Genomic DNA, 24,324 nt, shown 5'->3' with positions numbered 1-24,324 from the left:
AATCGAATCGATGTAAGAAATTGTTGATTGCCTATCTAATTTATTTTTTTACACACGGCGGATGTTTCAAAGGGAACCCACTTTCCCTTTCTTATTCATGTATTCAAATTTTTTTAATAATAATTATTTCCATATGTCTATATCTCTCTCTTTTATGTTAAAAAAATGTACATATCAAATATTTTGCAGTTTTTAATTGAGTTTTGGTTTATGGTTTATAGTTCTTATTTTTTATGTAGATTTTAGTTCTTGCGAAATAATCTTGAATGTATACCACATAATAAATATATATTATTAGAATACACATGTAGCACGAGTAAAATTTTAAAAACACTAAACAAACTTCTATAATTTAAATTTTTAAGATTAAAAATCTGTGAAATATAGAATTAAAGCTTTCCAAAATAAATGAATAAATTAATTATTAACTAATTTCATAAATTACAGAATTGGCATATCCGAATATGAGTTTAGAATTTATTCACTTACATATTCTATCCAGAGTTATATGTGCACTACATAGTGTTATACAGAGTAACATTATCTGTTTTAAAAAAAACAAACTACAGTAAAACTTCTATAAATCAATACTCTATAAATTAATAAACACTATAAATTAATAAATTTTGTTGGTCCCAAGTCGGGCCAGTGTAAAAATTAACAATATTCGATAAGATAATAAGATAATAATTTTTTCGAAATCTCCTTATAAAATATGGTCCCAATAATATCATAAATTAATAATTATGTAAAATTATATATATATATATATATATATATACTGATATAATAGTGTATGTTTCTCCTAAAGCTCAATTCTATAGAACAATTGTAATGTTGTATTTTCAACCTATAATGATATCTCTAAAATATTTTATAACATGTCATACAAATAATTAAATTTAAAGTTTTAATTTTTAGATATGCATCATTTACAATTTGATAATTTGACAGATTATTAAAATAGGAGAATTGATATTATTATTCATAGATTTGAATTTATGTGTCTCATGTGTATAAGTCAATTTGTCTATAATATTTGTAATTTATTGTAAATAGTGCTTTCTAAATATTACAAGTTCAATTCCTAAACCATAAAATTTATAACATCCGAAAGTTTAATCTTATTTTGCTATAGTTGTTCCAATTCATAATTTTTTTAAAAATAAACAATTAAAAATATATCTATAAATTAATAATTATTAATTTATACTATAAAATAATAATTATTAATTTATAGATAAATTAATATCACTATAAATTAATAAAATGTCTTAATCCCAACATTATTAATTTATAGAGGTTTTACTGTAATACAGTGTACCACTTGTCAAAACCTAGATAAAAAACACACTACAACAACTAATTTTAATTGATCAAATTTCAAATGAAAACAATTAATTTGTATATACATCAAACCAGTAAAATCATTTTTACTTCCTACATATTTCTATACTATTCTATATAAAAAAATACATTAATGCGGTGAATCGCAGGTCAAAACCTAGATAACATTTTAACATTAATATTAAAAATCAAAGAACTTAATCATTTTATTAAAAATCATAAAAATTAGTTATAAGAAGAAAAATTTATTTCATGGTAAACTACAAGATAAATTCAATAACTAATTATAACTATACAAAGTAAAAATTAATAAACAACCACAAAATAACAAACAAATATCACATAATTTTTAAATTTAAATTTTTAAAAACATAGTCCCACGGTGTACCGCGGGTTAAAAACTAGTATTTAAATATAATTAAAACGTTTCAAAATAACCAAATTTTTGTTTTACCCAATCTATACTATGAAAGTTGGCTAACTCTCTCTATCCTTCTGCCACATCATCAATGGAGAGAGTGCCACATGTCCATGACTAAAATCAACCAATCATCTTGAATTCTTTATGTTGCTTGACTGATCCTCTTTGTTTTTCTTCGCTTGATTTTTGTAGTAACTGCTCCTTTATAATGGATCTGATTGGTAACATAGCCAAAGCTGTACAGAAAAGCTGTAAGCTGTTACGGAATAGTGCAAAGCTGTAAGAAAAAGCTGTACCAAAAAGCTGAGAGTAAAGTTTTTAATAAAGTTTTTGGTAAAGTTTTTGTGATTGGTAAAAATTCAAACTTGTACCACTTGTAATACTTTGTTTAAGTTCACCAATCAATACCAGTATCTCTCACATCCTACAGTTTTTTTTGTAGTGAACGAAGATGTGTGGAAGATGAATGTCAACTACAGAGAAAGGAGAACTTGAAGATCAAGCATATTCATAGAGTACACTTTTGAAGAAATCACCAACGAGATTTGGCTTTAGAATATAGATTAGAATGCTGAAGATAATAAAGGATTGAACTTCTTAAAGAAAGAAAATTGTCTTATACTGATGTTAAGATTGTCTTAACATCATCTATAAATTGTCTAATTGAAATTGATTAGTATGCTTATTGTTCCAAATAGCTGATGGGTACATCTTGTGACTGTTTAGGCTTCTCAAGAGTCTATATCCACACATGAACAAATTTATATTGGTTGCAAATAGATTCAAGTTAGTTTCTTCATTATGGAAATTGCATGCTATGTTTTGCTTACTATTTTCTTTAATTATTCATATATTTCTTGCTTTGGTACAGTGTAGCAGGTTCGAAGAAAACAAATCCTTATATGGTAGGAGTCGTGAATATATAGAGAAAGATATTTAATTAGTTTTTCTAGTTATAGTTTGTAAGTGATTATATTCATTCTCATTTGATAACAAACAAGAAAAAAACAAAATTCTCTCTTAATCATACATTGTTGTGTTGTTTTCCTTCTCTGCAAACCTTTTTCTATGACTCTATCTAGTCAACTATAAACAAGATTGCAAGTTCATTCTCACTATGGTGAACATTAAGGATATTTTTATTTGAGTGGTGTTGTTTCTAAATTTTTATTTTATGTATCTAGGACTGGTATGTGTGTTGTTAAATGTAATCTTACTATTGAATAAGAAGAAATTGGTCACTTTGTGTTTGATTCTTAAGAGGTAGAATAGATTATGAGACTTGGGAATTGGCCAAATTTACTACAGTTTTTTTTTAACTGCTACAATGCGAGAGAAAAAGAAGATTCAATCATCTGCGGTGGCTACTCCAAATTTTCAGTCACATGATATTGTTCACCATGTTTGTGTTTTAGGTTTTTTGACTACTAAATACACGATCTCATATTAACAGTGAAAATATAATTGTTCATATTACCAAAAGATAACCCGCGCAGTGCGCGGGTACTCATCTAGTTTCCTATAATCGAAGTAAAGTTCATAATCAATTTGTTGTGATTTTTGGTTTACTCATGGTTTGGATAAAAATATCTTATTCTATAAAGCTTGCTTTTTAAAATTATATATTAATATAATATTGACACTTGTCAATTATATCGTTAAGATGCTGACGCATGTCAATTGTAAATTAATCAATCTAGAAATTAATTTATCTTAATTTTAAAGGTTGACCTTCTAAGCAAATTTTGTGATATGTCACAAATGTAATTATTAATATAGGCGACATGTTAATTGATTATTTTAAAATATGTATATTACTAGATAGTAGCCCGTGCTACAGCATGAGACAAAATATTTTCATATAAATTTTAGATTCGTCAAATGATTAAAAATTATATTAATCGGGTGCTATAGTACATGAATTATTTTTATATAAATTAAAAAAAAGAAACCTAGACGTGTTTACTTTTGAACTAAAAACATATCACAGTCCCATCCCATCCCCTCACGTTCGAACCTATCTCCTCTTGTCCTATATCATCCCGTCTCATCTTGTATCGTCTCATGCAGTATGGTCACGTCCCATCTCGTCCCATATCTATCATAATTTTTTTATCTTAGGTTCGTTTCTTTTTAAATAATTACTTGTTAGACAATCTTTACAAAAAGAGATTAGGTAAAAAATTTAGACGGGATACCAGAGTTCTACGTTGAATATATATTTTTTAATTAGTTAAAATTATATAATTGTTTAAAAAACAACCAAAATTCTCAAAGTGTCGATTCCAAAGTGGTTAATTACTTGTCGCATATTCTATCCTTATCCAAATTATTGAAAGCTTGATACTTAAATTTATCTACCTATATTTTTTTTATTTTGTACTTTAATCTAAAATTTATGTCCCTTTTTTAAAAAAAAACTATTCGATATATTGTTTTTCATTATTCGAATTTACCTGTTTCAGTTTACATATACTAGAATTTTCTCAAAATTTAAATATTGTTTTTAAAAATATATGTACTTAATTAGTAAATTAAATTACTTCAAAAAAAATACTGGTAAAAAATATATTCAGTCAAATAATAAACCGTTTTCGGTTGGAAAATTTTATCAAAATAATAGTAGTATTTTTCCATAAAAATTAGTTGGCAACTCTTTTACGATGTTTTGTCAATATTTTGATGTATATGAAGAATACCACAACCCGTACCGAAAATAAACATGATAATCATGTTCATCAGCAAGAAAATATACGATTTTTTGCAGTCCAATTATAATAATCAATGACAGCCCGTGTTTGTTGGAAATGTTAAAGTAATTTTGTTACAGGGTGTTAAATCTCATCCAGTCCCATCTCATATTGTCCAATTCCGATCCATCCCATTAGAAATTTTATGTCTACCCATGTAACATCCGCGAACCGAAATCCCGGTTTAGGGAATGCATCGGTCGATGCAAGGTTCAGTTTTCTGTGGACGAATATAAGTGAAACAATGCGTTTTGGGCAAAGGAAAAGGGGAAAAAAACCTTAAGTCGTTTTTTTGGTCTCATTAGTTGTTTTTGGCCGCTTTTGAGAGAGAGAAAAGGGAGAAAGAGTGTTCTTGATGTTTTTGGAGTTTTTCTTGAGATTTGAGGCTGTTCCTATAGAGATCTGTAGCTGGGATCGTTGTAGGAGCTTCCTAAGGGCGTGTTTTTGATTGTTTAAGGTTTAGAAACTTCTTCGCAAAGGTAAGTGCATGATCATGGCTTATCTAAGCTGGAGATTTCTCTGATCTGCTTGTTATGTGTTGTTGGACTTGTTAGATTGGTATTTGGGATGATTGGAAGCTTTCTTGTGGCTTGGGATTGTGTTTTGTGGTTACAGGAACAAAAAAATCCGGCGAGAAGCTTCGGGGGAAAACGATGCTCGGCATTGCATCGGTCGATGCAAATGCGAGGACGACGCGTAAACTCTAGGGTTTTCGTGCTATGTCGAGCATGCGTCGGTCGATGCAAGTTAACCTTGCATCGGTCGATGCAAGTTAACCTTGCATCGGTCGATGCAGATCTTGCGTCGGTCGACGCAACCTCCAACTGGTGTCGGTCGATGCATGTTGGTGTCGGTCGATGCTGAGTCCTGGTTTGTTATTGTTGATTGTTGCTTCTTTATTGATGGATAGAGATGTCTCTATTGCTTGTGTGTATAGCCCAGTTGATGAGAGGATTGCCTTACTGAGTGTTTATAAAATACTCATGCATTGCAATATGTGTTTGTGGTGCAGGTAAAGGCAAAGTGTGATCGTGGAATCAAGGCAATGAAGAGGAGGATGTTCTAGAGACTCGATTGGATGTTGTTTGGCATTACTAGGTTGCTAGAGTTGGGTCTTTAGAACTTGCTAGGTTGCTGGTTCCTTGTGTTCCTGTTGTTTGATATTGGAGTATTGTTATATTCGATTATTGGTTATTAGTTACTGAATTATTGTTTGGATATTGGTATATGTTATTTCCGCTGTTAGTTGTGCTTGTCGTTAGGTGGCTAGTGGATATGAGACCACTAGTTGTAGTTTATTATTATTATTATTATTTATTATATATTATTAAAAAAAAACGGATCAGGTCGTTTCAACCCATAACCATTTAATTTTAATAATTATCAATATTATAATGTTATAAATAAATTTTGACTAAGAAATCTAGATGAAATACATGTATTCTCCATTTGTATGTTTAATTTATATAGTTAGTAACAATTATAATTCTCAAAAACACTCAAAATATTTTCAAAAATATCCAAAATTCTCAAAATACCCGTCTCAAAGTAGTAACCCATGCCACAACATGGGACAAAATATTTCATACAAATTTTAAATTCGTAAAATGACTAATAATTATATTAACCCGGTTGCTAAGCATAGGTGCGTTATTTTTCATGGAAATTTTGAAACATTTAAACCAAGACATATTTTACTTTGGAAAAGAAAATACGTCCACTCATGTCCCACCCCCTCACGTCCTAACCCATCTCCTTTCTTCCCGTCTCATCACGTATCCATCAGATTTTTTTTTTTATCTTATGTTTGTTCTCTTTTAAAGAATTACTCGTTAAACAATACTGACCAAAAGAGATTGGGTAAGAAATTTAGTCGGGATACCAAATTTATCCGTTGAATATTTTTTAGTTAGTTAAAATTATTCAAAAATTATATAATTATTTTTCAAAGATACCTAAATTTTCAAAGGGTACGTTCCAAAATCGTTAATTGCATGTCGCATAATCAATTCTTATCCATATTAGTGAAAGCTTGACACTTGAATTTATCTTCCTATATTTTTTGATTTCATACTTTTATCTAAAATTTATGTCCCTTTTTAAAAAAATAAATTAATATTTTTTTTCATTATTTGAATTTACCCATTTCAGTTACATATACTATTTCTCGTCTTAATACCGTAAATAAACTTGAATTTTCTCAAAAATTAATTATTATTTTTTAAAGTATATATACTTGATTAGTAAATTAAATTACTTTCAAAATACACTGGTAAAACATATATTCAATCAAATAATAAACCCTTTTGGTCGTAAAATTTTAACTGTATAATAGTAGTATTTTTCCACAAAAATTAGTTGGCCACTCTTTTACGGTGTTTTGTTAACATTTTATTTTATAAGTAGAATACTGCAACCCATACCAAGAATAAACATGATCATCATCTTCATTAGCTGGAAAATATACAATTGTTTTTGTAATATGTCAATAATAATCAAATACAACCCGTGTTTGTTGAAAATGTTAAAGTAATTTTGTTACGGGGTATTAAATCTCGTCCAGTCTCATCCCATCTCGTCTCGTCCCGATCCATCTGGTTAGAAATTTTATGTCCTTTATCCATTCTCTTTAAATAATTACCAATATAATAAAGTTATTAATAAATTTTGGCTAAGAAATTTAGACAAAATACATGTATTCTCCATTTGAATGTTTAATTTATATAGTTAGTAGAAATTATGATTCTCAAAAACTCTCAAAATATTTTTAAAAATACCCAAAATTCTCAAAATACCTTTCTCAAAATAGTACTTTATATGTCATATAGTCAACCTTTTTTTGAAAATCGTTTAAGTAAAATATTTTCTATTATACGAATAACCCATTTATGTCTCATGTCCACTATTTCTCATCATAATACCATAAATAGATTGGACTTTTAATCATAATTTAATTTACATTTTCTGATATGAAATTATGTGCATAAACATTAATATAATTCCGATTATATTAAGAGTATATTAAAAAAATCTTATAATTAAAGATTTTCAGTCCGTCTTTTGATTCGATTTTGGTAGAAATTTATGTTTTAATTTTGAAGGTTTAGGTACGATATAAGTAAAGAATATGTCGTAGAATAAAACTTAGGAAGTGTTGTGATTTCTTTTCGATTATTTACCTTAATTTAAATATTTATACCATGTAATGAATCAATTATGTATTTTCCAAATTAGTTTCTATGAAATTTTGGTAACTATTTTTACGGAATTTATTAGTTGATAGCTGCTAAAGATGCATAACATTTATGATGAAATTGTTTTGTTTCTCATTTTTATGCAGCGATTTTAGATTTTGATACCTAATTTTGAGGAAGGATTTCGTTATTATAGCCGCTAATGGGGGTAATATTTATTATTGAACCAAATACATTTCATTTTTATTTTATGTATTAGGTTTTAACCCGCGGGACTATATTTTTAAAAGTAAAATAAAAATGTAATTTTTAATAGATTAACTATATATATGACTAATGTTTTGTAAATTTTAAATATATATCCCTTATATCTATATATTATTTAGGTTTAATGGTTTAAAAATTTAGGTTTACCGGTTTAAATTGTTAAATTCAGAAATAACATGTGGTATACCGTAGTACTGTTTGTTTATTTTACATAATCGTAATTTAATAAACTTAATTAGATATGCCTAATATTCAAATGTCGATGGTATTAACAAAATAATGAACTGATGATTGACTAACTGTCAATGAAATAATTTTCAATTTATATTAATACCCCAACCCATCCCGCTAGATATCCAAACACAATTTTTCTTTTTTGCTTAAGTACAACATGCACGTTTTTCAAAATCCAAATAACCAAAAATACAAACAAAATATAGTACCAAAAATCTTGCTAATCAAGTATACATTATCTTCAAAATATCTTAATTTTAGAATTGTTTACATATGATTCAGAAATAAGTTATGAAATATGATAATTCTTTTTATTTTTTTATTTTTTTTTGCAGATAAAACGGACATATATGTATTGACATAAAAATTCATTTGGGATTTGCACATACATTTTTGTTGTTAGGATTAAATATTGTAAATATTTTAGGAAATATTTAGGAATTTTACAAAACAAATATTTAATGAGATATTATAATTAGTTGTTGATTGATTAAGGAGATATTTTAGGAATTTTTGTTCTGCACAAAATCTTAGTTTTAAATTTTATTTTATAAATTAAAATTAAAAATATTTAATGCTAATGGCATGCTTGTAAATATGTGCCAACTTCAGGATTTATTTCATAAATGTCTCCAAAAATGTATATATAGATAGATTGCTAAACTTGTGGATAAATCTTTGAATATAATAAATTATATATTATTAAAGTTAATAATTTGGATTTGCTAAATATCAGCTTTCTATATTAATTATTAGTCTATATTCAAGGATTTTTTTATCATCAAATTTGTACAAATCAATTAAAAAGTGAGATTGATGATAAAAAGGAATATATTAGTATTAATGTTAAAATATCCTTGATTTTTAAAAAAGTTTGTTACCAAATTTTTTAAAAATTAATCCGATTTAATTTAAATTTTCAAAAATTATAGAAACTGCAAGATTATGATTTTTAAAATTTAGTAGTGTAAGTAATTAAGAAATAATATATTTTAAACATATCAAAATTTAATAAGTATCAATCTAGTAAGTAAGGGTAAGTACGAATTATTTTAGTATACTTTAAATAGAACAAAATTTAGCAATTTATACCTCCTGTATTATAGTAAATTTATTCCTCTCGTAATATATGTTTTAAATATGTAAAATATCACATTTGTTTTAATACTTGGTAACCAAATTTGTTTGTTATTTGATAAATCTCATAATTATATGACATAATTTTATACCAATTAACACCATAATTATAGGACATAAAATCAAATAATTTGCGTTAAAAATCCAGCTGAAAATTTGGTATAATCTAATATAATTTGAAGAGTTATATTCCAGTTTACATATTTTCGTGTTTTTCAAAAAAAAAAATAAATAATAGAAAAACATTAAATAATGTATAACATCTTTTTTAATATTACTGTAATTTATAGCAGAATAATAAAAGAGAAAAAAAATGTTATAGTGGCTCGAACTTGAGATATCACCACATTTTTTATCTTGAAAATCCCTTGAAAAGAAAAGACAAACAGTTCATCTGAAAAGTATCACAAACAAATCAAATTTAGCTTTTCAAAATTATATTTCCATGTAAAATAAATTATTAAAAGAAATCAACTTCCATATATTTGGTGTAATGAAACGTTAACTAAAATTCAAAACAGAGCTGGTTGTAAAAAGAAGAAACACACACATAGCATTTTTTAGTTTTATATTGCACTAAAACAAATCAGAAGAAGTTTAGGACTATATATGGATTAAGAAAAAAAAGAGAAAACAACCATCAAAATTCAGAACAAAAAAAAATATGAAGTAATCGGATGTGTATAGTATTATATTTCTAGAGGATATTATGTTATCTAAATTCGGTTTTGGGAATTAAATAGTTTGTTATTGTTTCCTAAAATTTCTGAAATAATAAAATTTAGAAAATATTAAATTGATTACGGTTTCTGAAAAGGAAAATAGATATATGCCGATATTCTCTCCATATAAACATTAAATGCTCACAATTTAATTTTTTTTTGTCATAACTCCAGTGACATTTGGATGTAATTCTTTCCAAAACTAATGTTAGTTTAATTTATAAATGACTTTTCTTTTAATAGTAGAGATTATTTAATCTAAACCCTAACCATTCTATTATAAATCCAACCAAAATATTATTTTGCTTAATTATAAAATCTAAACCCTAACAACTCTTTTGTAAACATAAATAAACATATAATTTCTTTTAATTGTAATATCTAAATCCTAATTACTTTTTGAAAAATCCAAAATGAAGTATATATTTTTGTTTAATTGTAAAAATTAAACTCAAAACTTTTATTAGAAATTCAAACCAATATTTAAACTCATTAATGAAAAGTCTATAGATTTTGTTTTCTTAATTAGTTTTATTTTAAACATAATATTACATGGTAGATTTTGACTGGCTATTAAAGAAAAGGGTGAATGAAAGATGTTTGGATCAAATATTTTTCCTTAAAGTATTTGGAAAGTTTTTTTGACTTTTTTCACTAATCTCTTTTAAAATAAATAGTAAGTGCTGCCGAAAGAATTAGCAGAATATATAATGACAAGAAATGGTCTAAGGATCGGAACACAGCCTAACAAATTAGGGTTTCGACACATAAAAAAATGGAGCAACAAAAAGAGAAGAGGAGAAAAGGCGGCTACCGAAAAAAAAGAACGCAATTGGAACCGACGTTGCCCTTTCCTGTTGATCCAACCTTAGAAATACTCTTAAGGCTGCCTGCGAGATCTGTTTTGAGATTCCGTAGCGTGTCGAAGCTTTGGTCATCAATCACCACCGATTCATATTTCATCAACTCCTACGAAACTCGCTTCTCAACACTGTGGCCGAGTCTTCTTGTCTGCTTCATAGCAAATGGCAAGCTCTTTGTTTCCTCAATTCCTCAAGATAATCAGAATTCCAAAGAGTCTTCTTACTCTTGTTCTCAGCCTATTTATAGTTACCATATGAAATTCCCACAAGGACGTTGTTACTTCCCCCCTACGGAATCTGTACATGGCTTGATCTGTTTTCAAGTATCAGCAAGTCCTGTAATTTGGAACCCTAGCAAGAGACAGTTACTAACCTTTCCAAAACCCGATGAGAACTGGTCTAATATAACAATGTTCTTAGGATATGATCCAGTCGAAGGTAAACACAAAATAATGTGCATACCTGATTCAAGAAGTTCTGAAGTGTGTCGGGTGTTAACATTGGGATCAGCTCAAGAATCATGGAGAACGGTTAAAACCAACCATAATCATTATTCGGACTACAATACTTTTGGACGATGCATCAAGGGGGTTATATATTACATAGCGGATATATATCATAAGGGTGTTTGGGTTATAATAAGCTTTGATGTCAGATTCGAAAGATTTGGTATGATAGATTTACCAACGGATATTTATAGGGACATGCTGATAAGTTATGAGGGGAAGTTAGCTGTTGTTGAGAATAAAGGAATCGACTGGAAGAGCAAATTGTGGATTTTGGAGGATGCAGGGAAACAGAAATGGTCAAGAAAAGAGTTTCTTGTACCTTTTAGGTACCATCAAAAGGGTGTGGAACTAAAACTAAAAAGTTTTACTCATACTGGTGAGCTTATTTATGTCCCACCCACGTTTCACAAATCAGATTACATTTTATTTTGTGATCCAGTGAGAGAAAGCTTTAGAAGATTCCAATTCAAAGGAATCGCAGATGACGAATCCGGTAATGGAGTTGGGAACGGATATGTGCTCCATTCTTTCCCGAATCACCTTTGAGAGTATCATCTCTTTGTAATAGTTTGATTTTTTGTTTGTTATGTTTTTCATTTGAACAATGGCATTTAATTTATGAAACTTTATGTTTTTTTTTTCTTATAATTCTTTCATTCCTTACTTTGATTCTCCCCCGTTTCTTGCTATAACGATGATCCGTGGTGGCACTATCAGCTATGTGCTTGGCCATGTGATTTCCAGGCACGGTTGTATATGCTCTAACCTCCATTCCTCAAAGGTGATCTCCGAGATCCTTGAATGTCGAAAATTAAAACAAAGGAAATTAAGTGCCAAGGGTGAGAGATCCCCTGAACCACTTGAGGTCGCTCAATTCAAAGGAATGTGCTGCGGACTATTCAAAGACAACCTTGGTGTGATTCAGGTTGTTCAGCTCTTTAACTGCACGTCCGGTTTCGATAATTTAGAATAGAATCGCCTACTATGTAATATAAGTTCTTTGTAATATAAAAGTTGAAAGAAGTTATAAAAAAAACATGAACTGCTCCAAGATTACGCATATACCTTAGTGATCAATCGACACAAAAGCCATCAAAATTTTAGATGCAATATACCCAACCCTATGATCACTTCGCCACACATTTAAACATTACATGAGCTCTTTGCTCATGTGCAAGAACATAATAACTCTGGGTACGTAATCATCAACGACTTTGATAATCATTCATTAATTAGTTGCTTCACATGTTATTTTTTTCGTGTTATTTTACGCATGTTCTGCGTTTGTATCTCATTTTACAGAATCCCTAGTTACATGCATGTAAATAAAGATCAATATGTTGTTTACTCAGTATAATACAAAAACAGTCTTTAAACAAACTGGATGATGCATAAGATCCAAAAAGGAGCCTTTAGTGTCTTTAATCAGATTCCTTTTTTTAGTCATTATACCCAAAACAAAAAAGATATGTGAATTTTTTGTTCTACTTTGCCTATATTGTATTAAATTACAATACAAAATCTAGAGCAACGATTGAGTTGTTCAATTTCAAAGACGTCTAGTCTATTAAAAATTAAAATGGACATACATTTTTTTTTCTTTTTCTAATCTGTGAAGAGAGTTCATAAGAATATAACTGATACAGGTTTTTGGTCTCTACGATCGCTGAGCAACATTACATCCTTTATTCTTTGATATATGCAACCAACATGAATATATATAAATATCTTTGGGAGTAAACAAACATAATAAATGTAATAAATCTCCACAGAAATCAAATGAGAAAAACAAGTGTAGCAGCCGTGGGACTTCATCTAGTGACTATATAATAGCAAAGCGAACCAAACATAATGGGGGTGGTTTAGAACGAGATACACACAAAAATACCACACATAAAACAGGGTACTCTTAAAGGAGCCACACATCGCAACCAACAATGGCACCCACAATTGCTAGAAGGCCACCAGTCATCCCCAAAAAAAACGACCATACTTTTAGCGTCAATAAAAGCATCCCAATTTTCGTCTTTCTTACCGAATCAACCAATTCCGATCCTCAACCTTGGATTCATTCCCTTCCGCACAAAACCAAGAAATCAGCAAACTCGGTATGCTCCTTATACATCGTCCAACTTCAACAAATAGCTAATCCTACTTCGATATTCATCACTCCATCATCTTTCCTCTCTTTTTAACATGATTTCATGAAGAGTACAGTACATCTCTTCTATAACTCCTGCATAAATTCAAAACATTGTTGTCCTTTTGACTCTCCATCTTCACATCGTTCTCCACCATTTTACGTTCTAGCTTCTTGACCATATCCTTTTTCTTGAGCTGACCGTGAGACTAATCATCGAGTTTGATCAACACAAGCTAACCTCCCCTCATAAGTCATGAACACATCCTTAGTAATATTCTCTGATGGTATCTTGATATCCATTTTTCTTTATTTATTTTTTTTCTAAAAAAATCTCTTAAAATCACCGATAATCTCTTTGAATCTCACAAAATCAGAATTTTTGTTTCCTTTCTTAAAATAAAATATCTAACTATCTAACAATTCCACCAAATATCCTAAAAACTCTTTTTATAGATCTCTCAAAATCTAAGATTCCCTAATCTCACAAAATCTTCCAAAATCAAATTCCAATTCATCCGACTTTAATTATATTAAAATCAATATTAAGAAGAATAAAATAACCTAGAGCATTGGTCTTCGACAAGAGACGACGTTGGTTTGTTTAATTTGGATTCAGAGGAAATAACGTGAATACAAGACACTAGTTGGGAACAAGAAAAAGACAACTTCTGGAGTACACAGGTAAGAAATTTACAGTATGAATATACGAGATTGCCGTCTCTTTCCTGTTCCCAACTTTAATTATTTTAAAATCAATATTAATATCAATATATACAGAAAAAAGCAACGCAGCCGGAAAGAATAATTAGGGTTTTGACCAAATTAAGATGAAGCAACAAAAAGAAAAGAAGAGAAATATCTCCAAATTAACTTCGTCCTTTCCTACAGATCTAATCTCAGAGATACTTTTAAGGCTGCCTGAGAAATCTATTGCGAGGATTCGTTGCGTGTCAAAGCTTTGGTTATCAATCACCACCGATCCATATTTCATCAAGTTGTTCGAAACTCGGTACCCACGGCCGTGTGTTTTGGTTTGCTACATTGAACAAGACAAGTTGTTTGTTTCCTCGATTCCGCAACATCAACATTCACTTCGGAATTCTAAAAGGTTTTATTACTCTCGTCCTGAGCCTATTGATCTTTATCATTTCAAATTCCCATTAAATTATGACTTACCCCCTACGGAATCTGTCCAAGGCTTGTTCTGCTTTCAAGAATCAGCAACCCCGATAGTTTGTAACCCTGGCAAGAGAGAGATCTTACCTTTACCCAAACCTAGAATGAGCTGGAAGAATCTAACAGTTTTTTTAGGATACGATCCGGTTGGAGGTAAACACAAAGTAATGTGCATGGAAGAAGTTCTGATGTGTGTCGTGTGTTAACATTGGGATCTGCTAAAAAATTATGGAAAACAATCAAAACTGAATATATGCATCGTTCTGACTGTCATACTTATGGGAGATGCATCAAGGGGGTTGTATATTATATAGCCTATGTTTATCGTACCAGTGTTTGGGTTATAATGAGCTTTGATGTCAGATCTGTAAAGTTTGGTATGATTCAATTACCATCGGATGTGGATGTTCATAAGTGTCCTCTCATAGATTATGAGGGGAGTTTAGCTTTTGTTAGAACAGAGATGACGGAGGGTGGTGAAAAAATTACATTGTCCATTTTGGAAGATGTAGAGAAACGCAAGTGGTCGAACAAAGGCTTTATTGCATCTTTTCTGCCCTTAGTTAATAGTTTGCATCATTTGAAAGTAAAAGGTTGCACTCATGCTGGTGAGTTTATTTACGTATCAACTTATGATAAGATTATTTTATTTTATGATCCGGTGAAAAACAGCTGTAAAGAATTCCAAATTAATGGAGATAGAGACGTCCGGATGTATCTGTACGATGCTTCCCCGAATCACGTTGAGAGTCAAATAACTTTTTAAAAATTTCTTGGGTTTTTTTCTTCCTTTTAGAATAACATTTATTAGGTAACAACCGGCACCTAGTCTTTTGATAAACTTAAGAGAAAATTTTGATAAAATGTTATTATTAATTGCAACATGTCTTTTGTGTGGTTTAATAAACAAATTCATATCTCTTATGTTTTATTTTGTAATCGTAACAATTTTGCATGTTTCTTATATAACCATAACAACATATTCTAAACTACTCGGTAGTTTAATTAATTAATTTTATTATATATTAGTAACAATCGGATTCTAAACTAATTTTTCTGAAGATAATCTAATTTTTTAATTTAATATTTGTGACTAGGCTATTTAAATCTTTTGAGTTAGTCGGTTTGTTAATATTATCTATAAATAACGGATTATTACCAAAAGAACCATTATGAATAAATTTATGAAATTTCAAAATCAATGTATTCGTGTAAGAATACATTTCACCCGTGAATTATGTGAACATGGTAAAGAAAATATTTATAAAATGTTACAATTTATGGAAATATATATTTTTTGTGTGCTTTAAAAATCAAATTTTATATTTTTGGTTAATCGAGTAACTATAACAATTTTTCATAATCTAATAATCACTCATTTTAAATATATTATGATTTTTTTTTGGGTATTAAGTTTATTTATAATGATAAAAGTTATAGTCTCATTCCTTTTTAATAGCACATAGATTAATGTACAATTAAAACGTATATTCCTATTCGGTTATCAATATTTACATTTTTTAATGAATAATCACACTAAATGTTGAGATTAATTAGTTTACATAATTAGATATATATAAATAATCACACATCATGATATCTCCTAATTTGTTGTCATTTTTATATTTATTTATGAATATATATAAATCTAGATTTATTGGGAATTAAGTTTCTTTTAATGAGTTGGAGATAATTCAAAGGTAATATATTTCTTTCTATAATCAATTATAATAACTATTTAAAACTTGTTATTTAAATTATTGTGGTAATCATACTAACAAAAAAATAACATTTTTCATATGATTGTGTTAATAAGTTATATGTTCTTTATTTCTCTTAACTGTATATGTTTTTATAGCCTTTTTAGAATATTTTACTTATATTGATTTCTTAAAAATAATATAACTTTGACTATATTTGTAAGTAAATTTTAGTGAAATTTTGACTTAAAATAGTATGTAATTATTTAATTAGTTTTAATATGTGATATTTAAATTTCTGTGAGAATTGATGACATATCTAATTATTATTCAGTTAATTATTTTTTTAAAATATAATGGCATGTTAATGTAATTAAGTAGAAAATTTATGGATTTTTTGCTAAATGTGTCTCGAGCTCTCTGGCCGCACATATACTATAATCTTATCCTTTCTCTAACATCATTATGTTTTTTTTGTTTTGTTTTTTTTTTGTTAATGTATGCATGGTGTCGTATGTTTTACAATTCTTTACGGTTTGTGTGTGGATGAAGTTATATGAGAAGATGATCTCAGGGATGTACCTTGGTGAAATTGTAAGAAGGGTTTTGCTTCAAATGTGTGAAATTACTGACTTGTTCGGACAATCCCTTCCTGTCAAACTCTCCACTCCCTTTGCACTCAGGTACTTCTCTCTCACTACCTTTCTCCAACCCCATATTTGGTGGTTGTGGTGTCAATTTTCAAGAAAGAGTAGAGTAGTTAGGATGTGCGGTTCGGTTTACAATTTGGTTTTGGGTATTGTAGAAAGTGAAACCAAATAAAACCCACTAGTAATTCGGTTTTGTTCGGTTTAATGCAATTTCGGTTTCAAAATCTCTTCGTTTATAACAAAAAAGAATCTTGTTTTAAAAACTTTTATTTTATTTTTGGTTTATTCATTTTTAGTTTGAATAGATGATGCAAGAATCGGTTTTGGTTAAGTTTCGATCTTGGTTCAATGACGATTTCGGGGTGTTCGATTTTAAACGTGGAAAACCAATATGGTCATAAACACATTTGGATACGAATATTTCAGTTCAGCTTTGGTTTATATGCTTATCCCTAGTTTCAGTATCCTAAAATCATATACTGCATCTCAACGTGGCCGTGGGTAAGGCCTTTGAAACTTGGTTAGCTAAGAAAATGATGATTGATTCCTAAATGAGTTATTGTGTAAATTTTGTATAGGACCGAGCATCTATGCAAAATACAAGAGGACAAAACTGATGATCTTCAAATTGTTGGATCAGTCCTATACGACATTCTAGAGGTAGGTTATTATTATAAAAAGAAGTTAATCACATTCATAAATTGGATAACCATACCAACCTGATAAGGCTATTGGAAATAGGTGGAAGCGAATCTGGAGGCGAGGAGAAGAGTGGTGGAAGTGTGTGACACAGTAATAAAACGGGGAGGGCGTCTAGCAGGAGCTGGTATAGTAGCACGTCTGGAGAAGATTGAAAAAGATACCAAAAGGATGGGTTCAGGTAAAAGAACTGTTGTGGCTATGGACGGTGCACTATACGAGAAGTACCCGCAGTATCGAGAGTACATGCAAGATGCACTAGTCGAGCTTCTTGGCCATAAGCTTGCAAGTTACGTTGCGATCAAACATACCAAAGACGTGTCTGGGCTCGGTGCTGCTCTTTTGGCTGCTACTAACTCCATTTACTAGTACTTCATGAATATATAAACTTTGTTTTTTGTGTACATTAATACATTATATAACATATCAATAAGATTATTACGAGAAGCAGCGATCTAGAAGAAGGTGTAAAAGTATAGAAAAATCATTCTGGTCATTTTTATATGAACTAGGTATTGTGCCACTTGCTGTACAGAACAACAATTTTGAGATCAAGAGTAGTCTCATCCAGATGATACAGAGTAATAAGTTTCATGGATTGCCAATGAAGGACCCATTGGATCATCTGGATGAATTTGATAGACTCTGCAGCCTCACCAAAATCAATGGAGTTAGTGAAGATGGATTCAAGCTAAGGCTTTTCCCATTCTCTTTGGGAGACAAAGCACACATCTGGGAGAAATCACTCCCGAAGGAGTCCATCACCACTTGGGAAGCGTGCAAGAAGGCATTCCAGGCCAAATTCTTCTCCAACTCCAGAACCACAAGGCTGCGAAATGATATTTCCAGCTTTGTTCAGAAGAATAATGAAGTGTTCAGTGAAGCTTGGGAACGTTTCAAGGGATACACTACCCGATGTCCTCATCATGGCTTCAGCAATGCTTAAGGAGTGGTCCCCAAGATACGGATGTTGTTGGACACCGCAACAATGGTAACTTCCTCAACAAGGATGTTGATGAAGGTTGGGACCTAGTGGAGAACTTGGCTCAATCTGATGGCAATTACAATGAGAAATACGATCGCACTATGCGATCTACAGGAGAGGAAGATGCCAAGTACAAGAGGGACATGAAAGCCCTCAATGACAAGCTCGATAAGCTCCTCAACCAACAACAGCATGTTCATGCAATATCAGAGGAAGAGCAGTTTCTACAACAAGATGGGGAGACTGTACAGATAGAGGATGTTAACTACATCAACAACCATGGGGGTTACAACAAAGGGTACAACAACTACAAGCCGAATCCGAATCTGTCTTATCGGAACCCGAATGTTGCCAATCCTCATGACCAAACTTACCCATCTGCAGTTCAAGGGAACCAAGTACAACAAAAGCCTTTTGTCCAGTACAATCAAGGCTACGCACCTAAGCAGCAGTACTCTGAAAACTACAACCAACCACCTGGATTCCAACAACACCAAGGCCCGCAGAACACTTCAGCAGATGATTCAGAATCAGGCAGCAGCTGCTATGGACACCGCAAAACGTTTTGTGGAGATGAGCAACAAGATCGACTCAGGATACAATGACTTGAACGCCAAGTATGATTCGCTCAACAATAAGATAAGGTACCTAGAAGCCCACCACAACAACCAACCAGCTCCAAATATCAACCAGCTCCCAGGTAAAGCTGTTCAAAACCCTAAAGATTATGCCACTGCCCAAGCCATCTTCATTGATGACGACTATGAGGATTACCTCACTGGGGACAATGATGATCAAGATGGGGAGGATATGGATCACCCAATAATAAATGAGGCCAAGTACTATATATCCGAGTATGAATCCGAGCCTTCACCCGAGGAGACTGATTGAGTTGATGATCGAGCATTGGTTCGAGAATCATAAATTGAAGAACAACCCGAGGTGGAACCCGATGACCTACGCGATGATGGTGATCGGATGATGCATCGAGTAGCTGTTGAGAAGAGAGATCAGCCTCAACTACCTGTAGCAGCAGAAGGGGAGCTAGAGGAAAGGTTCAATGCTGCACTTGACATACAGCTGGAAGCGCTTGCAGAGCGTATGGTAAAGCGTAAAGCTCCACCACCTAAGCTTTTGCCACCACACGAGATTCGGGAGGAAGTTGCCAAGTTGGCAGCTCGATTGGAGAATGAGGTTAAAGAGGCTGTCAAGGAGATTGGGTTTGAGATTCTCAGGAGTGGAGTGTGTTTAGATCCTGAGCTGCGAATTGAGGAAAAATTGGAGGATCCTGGCTCCTTTACTTTGCCATGCTTGATAGGACTTCGGATTTTCAAGAATTGTTTGTGCGACCTTGGAACTTCAGTTAGCATTATGCCACTATCAGTTGCCAACAAGATGGGATTCACCAGTTTTAAACCAAGCAGTCTGTATTTGGTTCTAGCTGATAGAACAGTCAGACATCCAATTGGGATCCTAGAAAACTTACCACTCAGGATCGGAAGAATAGAAGTCCCTACTGACTTCATGATCCTTGATATGGACAAGGAACCAGACGATCCACTGATTCTAGGAAGACCATTCTTGGCAACACTAGGCGTTGTGATTGAGGTGAAGCAAGGCAGGATCAAAATTGAGCATGGTGAGCACTTCAAGATGGAGTTTGATGTGAAGAAGGGAATTAAGAGGCCAACCATTGATGGTCAAGCTTTTTCCACTAAGACAAAGCAGAGAAAAGTCAAGCATCTTGAGGAGGTCAACACTACATTTACCTTGGAACCTGGACAAAATCTGGAGAATCAGTTGAACTAGTCTGCTATAGTGGAGAGGATTCCAGAACCTCCTCCACCTGGATCCCATGCCTAAGGAGCATGAAGAGTCAAGCTAGGTGACTTTAAACAAGCTCACTTGGGAGAAAGTCCCAACGGTATCTTTTGTTTTGTTTTAATTTTGATTTATTTGTTTTATCTTATTTTCTATTTTTGAAAATTCATAAAAAAAAAAATGAAAAAGTGAAAAAAAAAAAAAAAGGAAATTGAGGAACCCGAGGGTCAACCCGACACCATACTCGAAGCGCCTGATCGTGTCCCTGCTCGGGTGGCGAGTGGAGTCCGAATTCCACAAGCAAAGCCCACTCTCGGCAAAACCCACCAACCAAACCCTACTCTATATAAGGGTTTCTAACCCTTCCTCCTAAGCATCACCGATAAGTTGTCTCTCAACCCTAGAGTTTTTACTTTCCATACTTTCTATTCTCTCTCAATCTCAAGTGAAATTCAATTTTCTTTGGGAACTAACCCTATTAACCTCGAAGCTCAGCTTTTTCTTCTCAAGGATTCGACAATGGAGCCACACACGAAAACCTACCAAAGGAAGGGGAGAAGATCAACCTTCACCGCTGCTACAACTGGAGGTGATGGCGTCGAACCTCAAGAATCCCAAGGAAGAGGAAACGACCGCTGGCTGGACGTTTTGCTTCCCCAACCCGATGCTCAACCCAATCCTCCACTTGATCCAGTGCTCGAGCAACCGATCGTGTAGACCATCGAGTTCGCTCACCTAGTCCGATAGCGAGTGCTGTTCGCCGATATCCTTGACGTAGGGACCTGTCTACGTCCAAAAGAACCGTTACCAACCCCATGGAGGTCGATTTTGATGCTGGTGGAGAAGAGCAACAGGAGATCCAAACATCTCGGTCAAGGAGCAGAGTTGCGGTTGCAAGAGGGAAGAGACCAGCCTCTGAGAAGGCTGAGAAGGTAGCTGAGAGAGCAGCTGAGGAAGAGGATCGAGATGCAGAGGAGGAGCAGAGAGAGAGAACACGCCAAGCCTCGCGAAGGCTGAAGCAGAAGGAAGTGGAGACTCCAGCAAAACTCTTCAAGGTTTTCTGGAAGATGAGCTTCGTTGATACCAGATACCCTCACTGTGAGACAATGAAGCAGTTGGGCATCGCTAGAGATGTTGAGTTCCTGTTCGACATGTGCCACCTGGGACAAATGATGAGAGCTCACCTTGAAGCTTATGAGGAGGAGACGGTCCACTTTCTCTCCACACTTCGGCTGCACTATTTTGAGGACCACCCAACCCTGCTACCCGATGGGGGGATCAGGTTCATCACCTTTTCCGTGAGGAATAAGGAGTACCGACTCGCTTTCAAGGAGATGGAGAAGCTGTATGGTTTCAAAGCTGGAAGTGGAGAAGGAATGGAGGTTAGCAAGGAGGAAATGAGGTCCCTATGGCTGATAGTAGGATACAAGCTCCCCTACAAGTCCACAAGCTCCAAATCCGCTCAAATAAGGTGCCCTGTCTTGAGGTATTTTCACAATTCCCTTGCATGCACTCTTTTCGCTAGAAAGGAGACTGGGAATGTGAATGATCATGAGCTCCAGCTGTTAGACATTGCATTAAGTGGAGTTTTGGATAATGCTAGGGATGGTACACCACTTGTCGGAGATGTTGCGGACACTAGTATGGTGTTTGTAATGCTCGATCAGTTCCTCTATCTCAAGTCATGGGCGATTAAGAGAAGAGAAGGGGGCGGAGAGATCTCCATTGGAGGACTGGTTACACCGATTTTGGTGGCATGCGATGTGCCATTGAAAGGGATAGTTCATGAGCCGAGATGGCTGGACGTAGACTACCTCGTGCTGGCGAGATTTTTGGCCTATGAGAGGCCTAACGATATGATGCTCTTCAAGTTCGTCCATTCTACCGTTGGAGCTGCCCAAATGGTCCTACCCAATGTAATGTGCACCAAGGTTCGGCTGGGTGACAACATCGACTTTGAACCACCTTTGGAGGAGCTGTACAACCCAGAGGAGGAATCCAAAGCTGAGAAGAGAGAGGAAACCGGGCAAAGACAGGGAGATAGCTCGGAAGATTTCGATTTTGAGGAGCATGTGTGCTCTCAAAAGCAACCGGTTGGAGTGAGGGAAGCCCACAAGAGGATCGGATGGCTGAAGAGGATGAACAAGTTTTTGGTGAGAAAGGTAAAAGATCTTACCGGTTCGGTAAAGACTATGGGAGGTCAGATCAAGGAGCTGCAAGACAAGGCAAGCTGTGCCTCAGCTCCTACCTCGGCACAAGCACCAGCTTGGATGGGGAGAAGCGGACCGCTAGGAGGAACTCGAGGACTGCCACCTCCAGAGCCCTACCGAGCATCATCATACGAACCCCAAGCAGAGGGAGACGTCACCCGACTAGAAGCATCAAGGAGAAGCCATTCAGACGCCTTTCCAACGCCTAACCCGATGGGATACACGATGCCTTACCCGCTGCACCCATCGAGCACCCAATCGGGTGATTACTCGGGACTCTTCCCTCTGCCTTACCAGATGCCATTCACAATGTCGTATACGATGCACCCTGCGAGTGGCTACACGGGTGATTCTGGACCTCTTCCGCCGTACCGTCGTACTACCCGATGCCCTACCCGATGAGCTACGCGATCCCACCCTCGGATGATGGTCCGAGTAAGTCGTCCGTGCGTATTTCCGAGCTCTCTGACGAGCAAACACTGCACCTTCTGAAGTCGGAGACGACCCTGGCTACACGTTGGCAAGTATGGAGGCCGTTACAACCTCCTTCTGCACCAACCCATGAGGTACCACTTTCATCCGATCTTTGTAAATATCATTGCATTTAGTTTAATTCATTTTGTGTGATTCTTGGATTCTTTTTCCAACTTTTATTTACACAGAGACTGTGTAATTTAAGTTTGGGGAGGGTCCTAGAATATTTTTAACTTTGTGTTTTATTTTCTTAATTTTCTTAATTTAAATTTTTGCATGCTAGTTTTATTCATTTGAGTTTGCATCTGTGTGCATTGAAAAACCCAAAAAAATTTGAAAAATTTAAAATAAAAAAAGAGTGTTCATGTAGTTGCATTTACATATTATGATTGAGTCTAGTTTATTTCATATAGGATTGTTGCATATGCATCTTAGGGGACAATGATTAAAACTACCTTGTTTAAAATCAAACCTTAGGATTGAAGCTATAGCCCTTAGTCACAGTTCATTGTTGCTAGATCAATCTTTGGAAAAAATGAAAAATCTTTGCTTAGAACCTTGTGTCTTTTGAATGCTTCCTCCACTTGTTTGAATATTGGAACATCTCTATATTATTGGATTTAATTTGAACTTTAATTGTCTTGCTTATGGAACTTGAATACTTGCTCATGGTAACTCCAAACTCGGGTTAGCACTCCATTTTTACCAATCTTTTCGTTTAACCCGATTTGTTTGTCCTACCCATGAACTCAAACTTTTCTTCCAAATCTTGTTGTGAATTGTTGAGTGAGGCCTTTTTCATTGTGCTATAGGTTGTGAAACCTTGAGAGTATTGAGAAAGACAAAGAACTGCCTCTTGATTTAGCTAAAAATTTGAACTAGCTAATAGATTCGGTTTTGGAAGATAGGTGGCTAGTATATCTATTTGGGGTTGGGTTGAGGAATAAAAAAAAAGAAGTCCCTAATGTTAGAATCAATTACCTCTAAATCTCTAAGTAAAAAAAAAGAGAAAAAAGATCTTG

General features: G+C 33.2%; 1 protein-coding gene, 1 non-coding gene and 2 pseudogenes across 2 annotated transcripts; 3 read left to right on the top strand and 1 right to left on the bottom strand.

The window, feature by feature from the left end:
• Positions 1-10,812: 10,812 nt before the first annotated feature.
• On the top strand, positions 10,813-12,033 carry LOC104743922 (putative F-box protein At1g47790 pseudogene; annotated as a pseudogene).
• Positions 12,034-14,414: 2,381 nt separating this feature from the next.
• Positions 14,415-15,529, top strand: LOC109128728 (putative F-box protein At1g47765 pseudogene; annotated as a pseudogene).
• Positions 15,530-16,952: 1,423 nt separating this feature from the next.
• LOC147928685 (hexokinase-like 1 protein) lies at positions 16,953-18,206 on the top strand. The gene is made up of 3 exons (XM_087483062.1): positions 16,953-17,146; positions 17,692-17,773; positions 17,855-18,206. The coding sequence occupies exons 1-3, from the start codon at positions 16,968-16,970 to the stop codon at positions 18,179-18,181; spliced, it is 588 nt and encodes a 195-aa protein (XP_087339188.1). The 5' UTR covers positions 16,953-16,967; the 3' UTR covers positions 18,182-18,206.
• A 432-nt stretch (positions 18,207-18,638) lies between these two features.
• Positions 18,639-18,745, bottom strand: LOC147928684 (small nucleolar RNA R71). The gene has a single exon (XR_015581253.1). It is a non-coding gene; the product is annotated as a small nucleolar RNA R71 (small nucleolar RNA).
• Positions 18,746-24,324: the final 5,579 nt, after the last annotated feature.

Source organism: Camelina sativa, chromosome 14 (assembly GCF_030686135.1).
Source record: "Camelina sativa cultivar CO46 ecotype springtype chromosome 14, ASM3068613v1".
In the NCBI taxonomy this organism is placed as follows: Eukaryota; Viridiplantae; Streptophyta; class Magnoliopsida; order Brassicales; family Brassicaceae; genus Camelina; species Camelina sativa.
This window is presented reverse-complemented; position numbering and strand designations above follow the sequence as displayed.

Excerpts from the sequence above, each read along its gene's own strand:
- LOC147928685 (XM_087483062.1), top strand. The coding sequence starts at position 16,968 with ATGGTGTCGTATGTTTTACAATTCTTTACGGTTTGTGTGTGGATGAAG. Across the intron at positions 17,147-17,691 it reads TCCACTCCCTTTGCACTCAG|GACCGAGCATCTATGCAAAA; the intron begins GTACTTCTCTCT and ends AATTTTGTATAG. Across the intron at positions 17,774-17,854 it reads TCCTATACGACATTCTAGAG|GTGGAAGCGAATCTGGAGGC; the intron begins GTAGGTTATTAT and ends TATTGGAAATAG.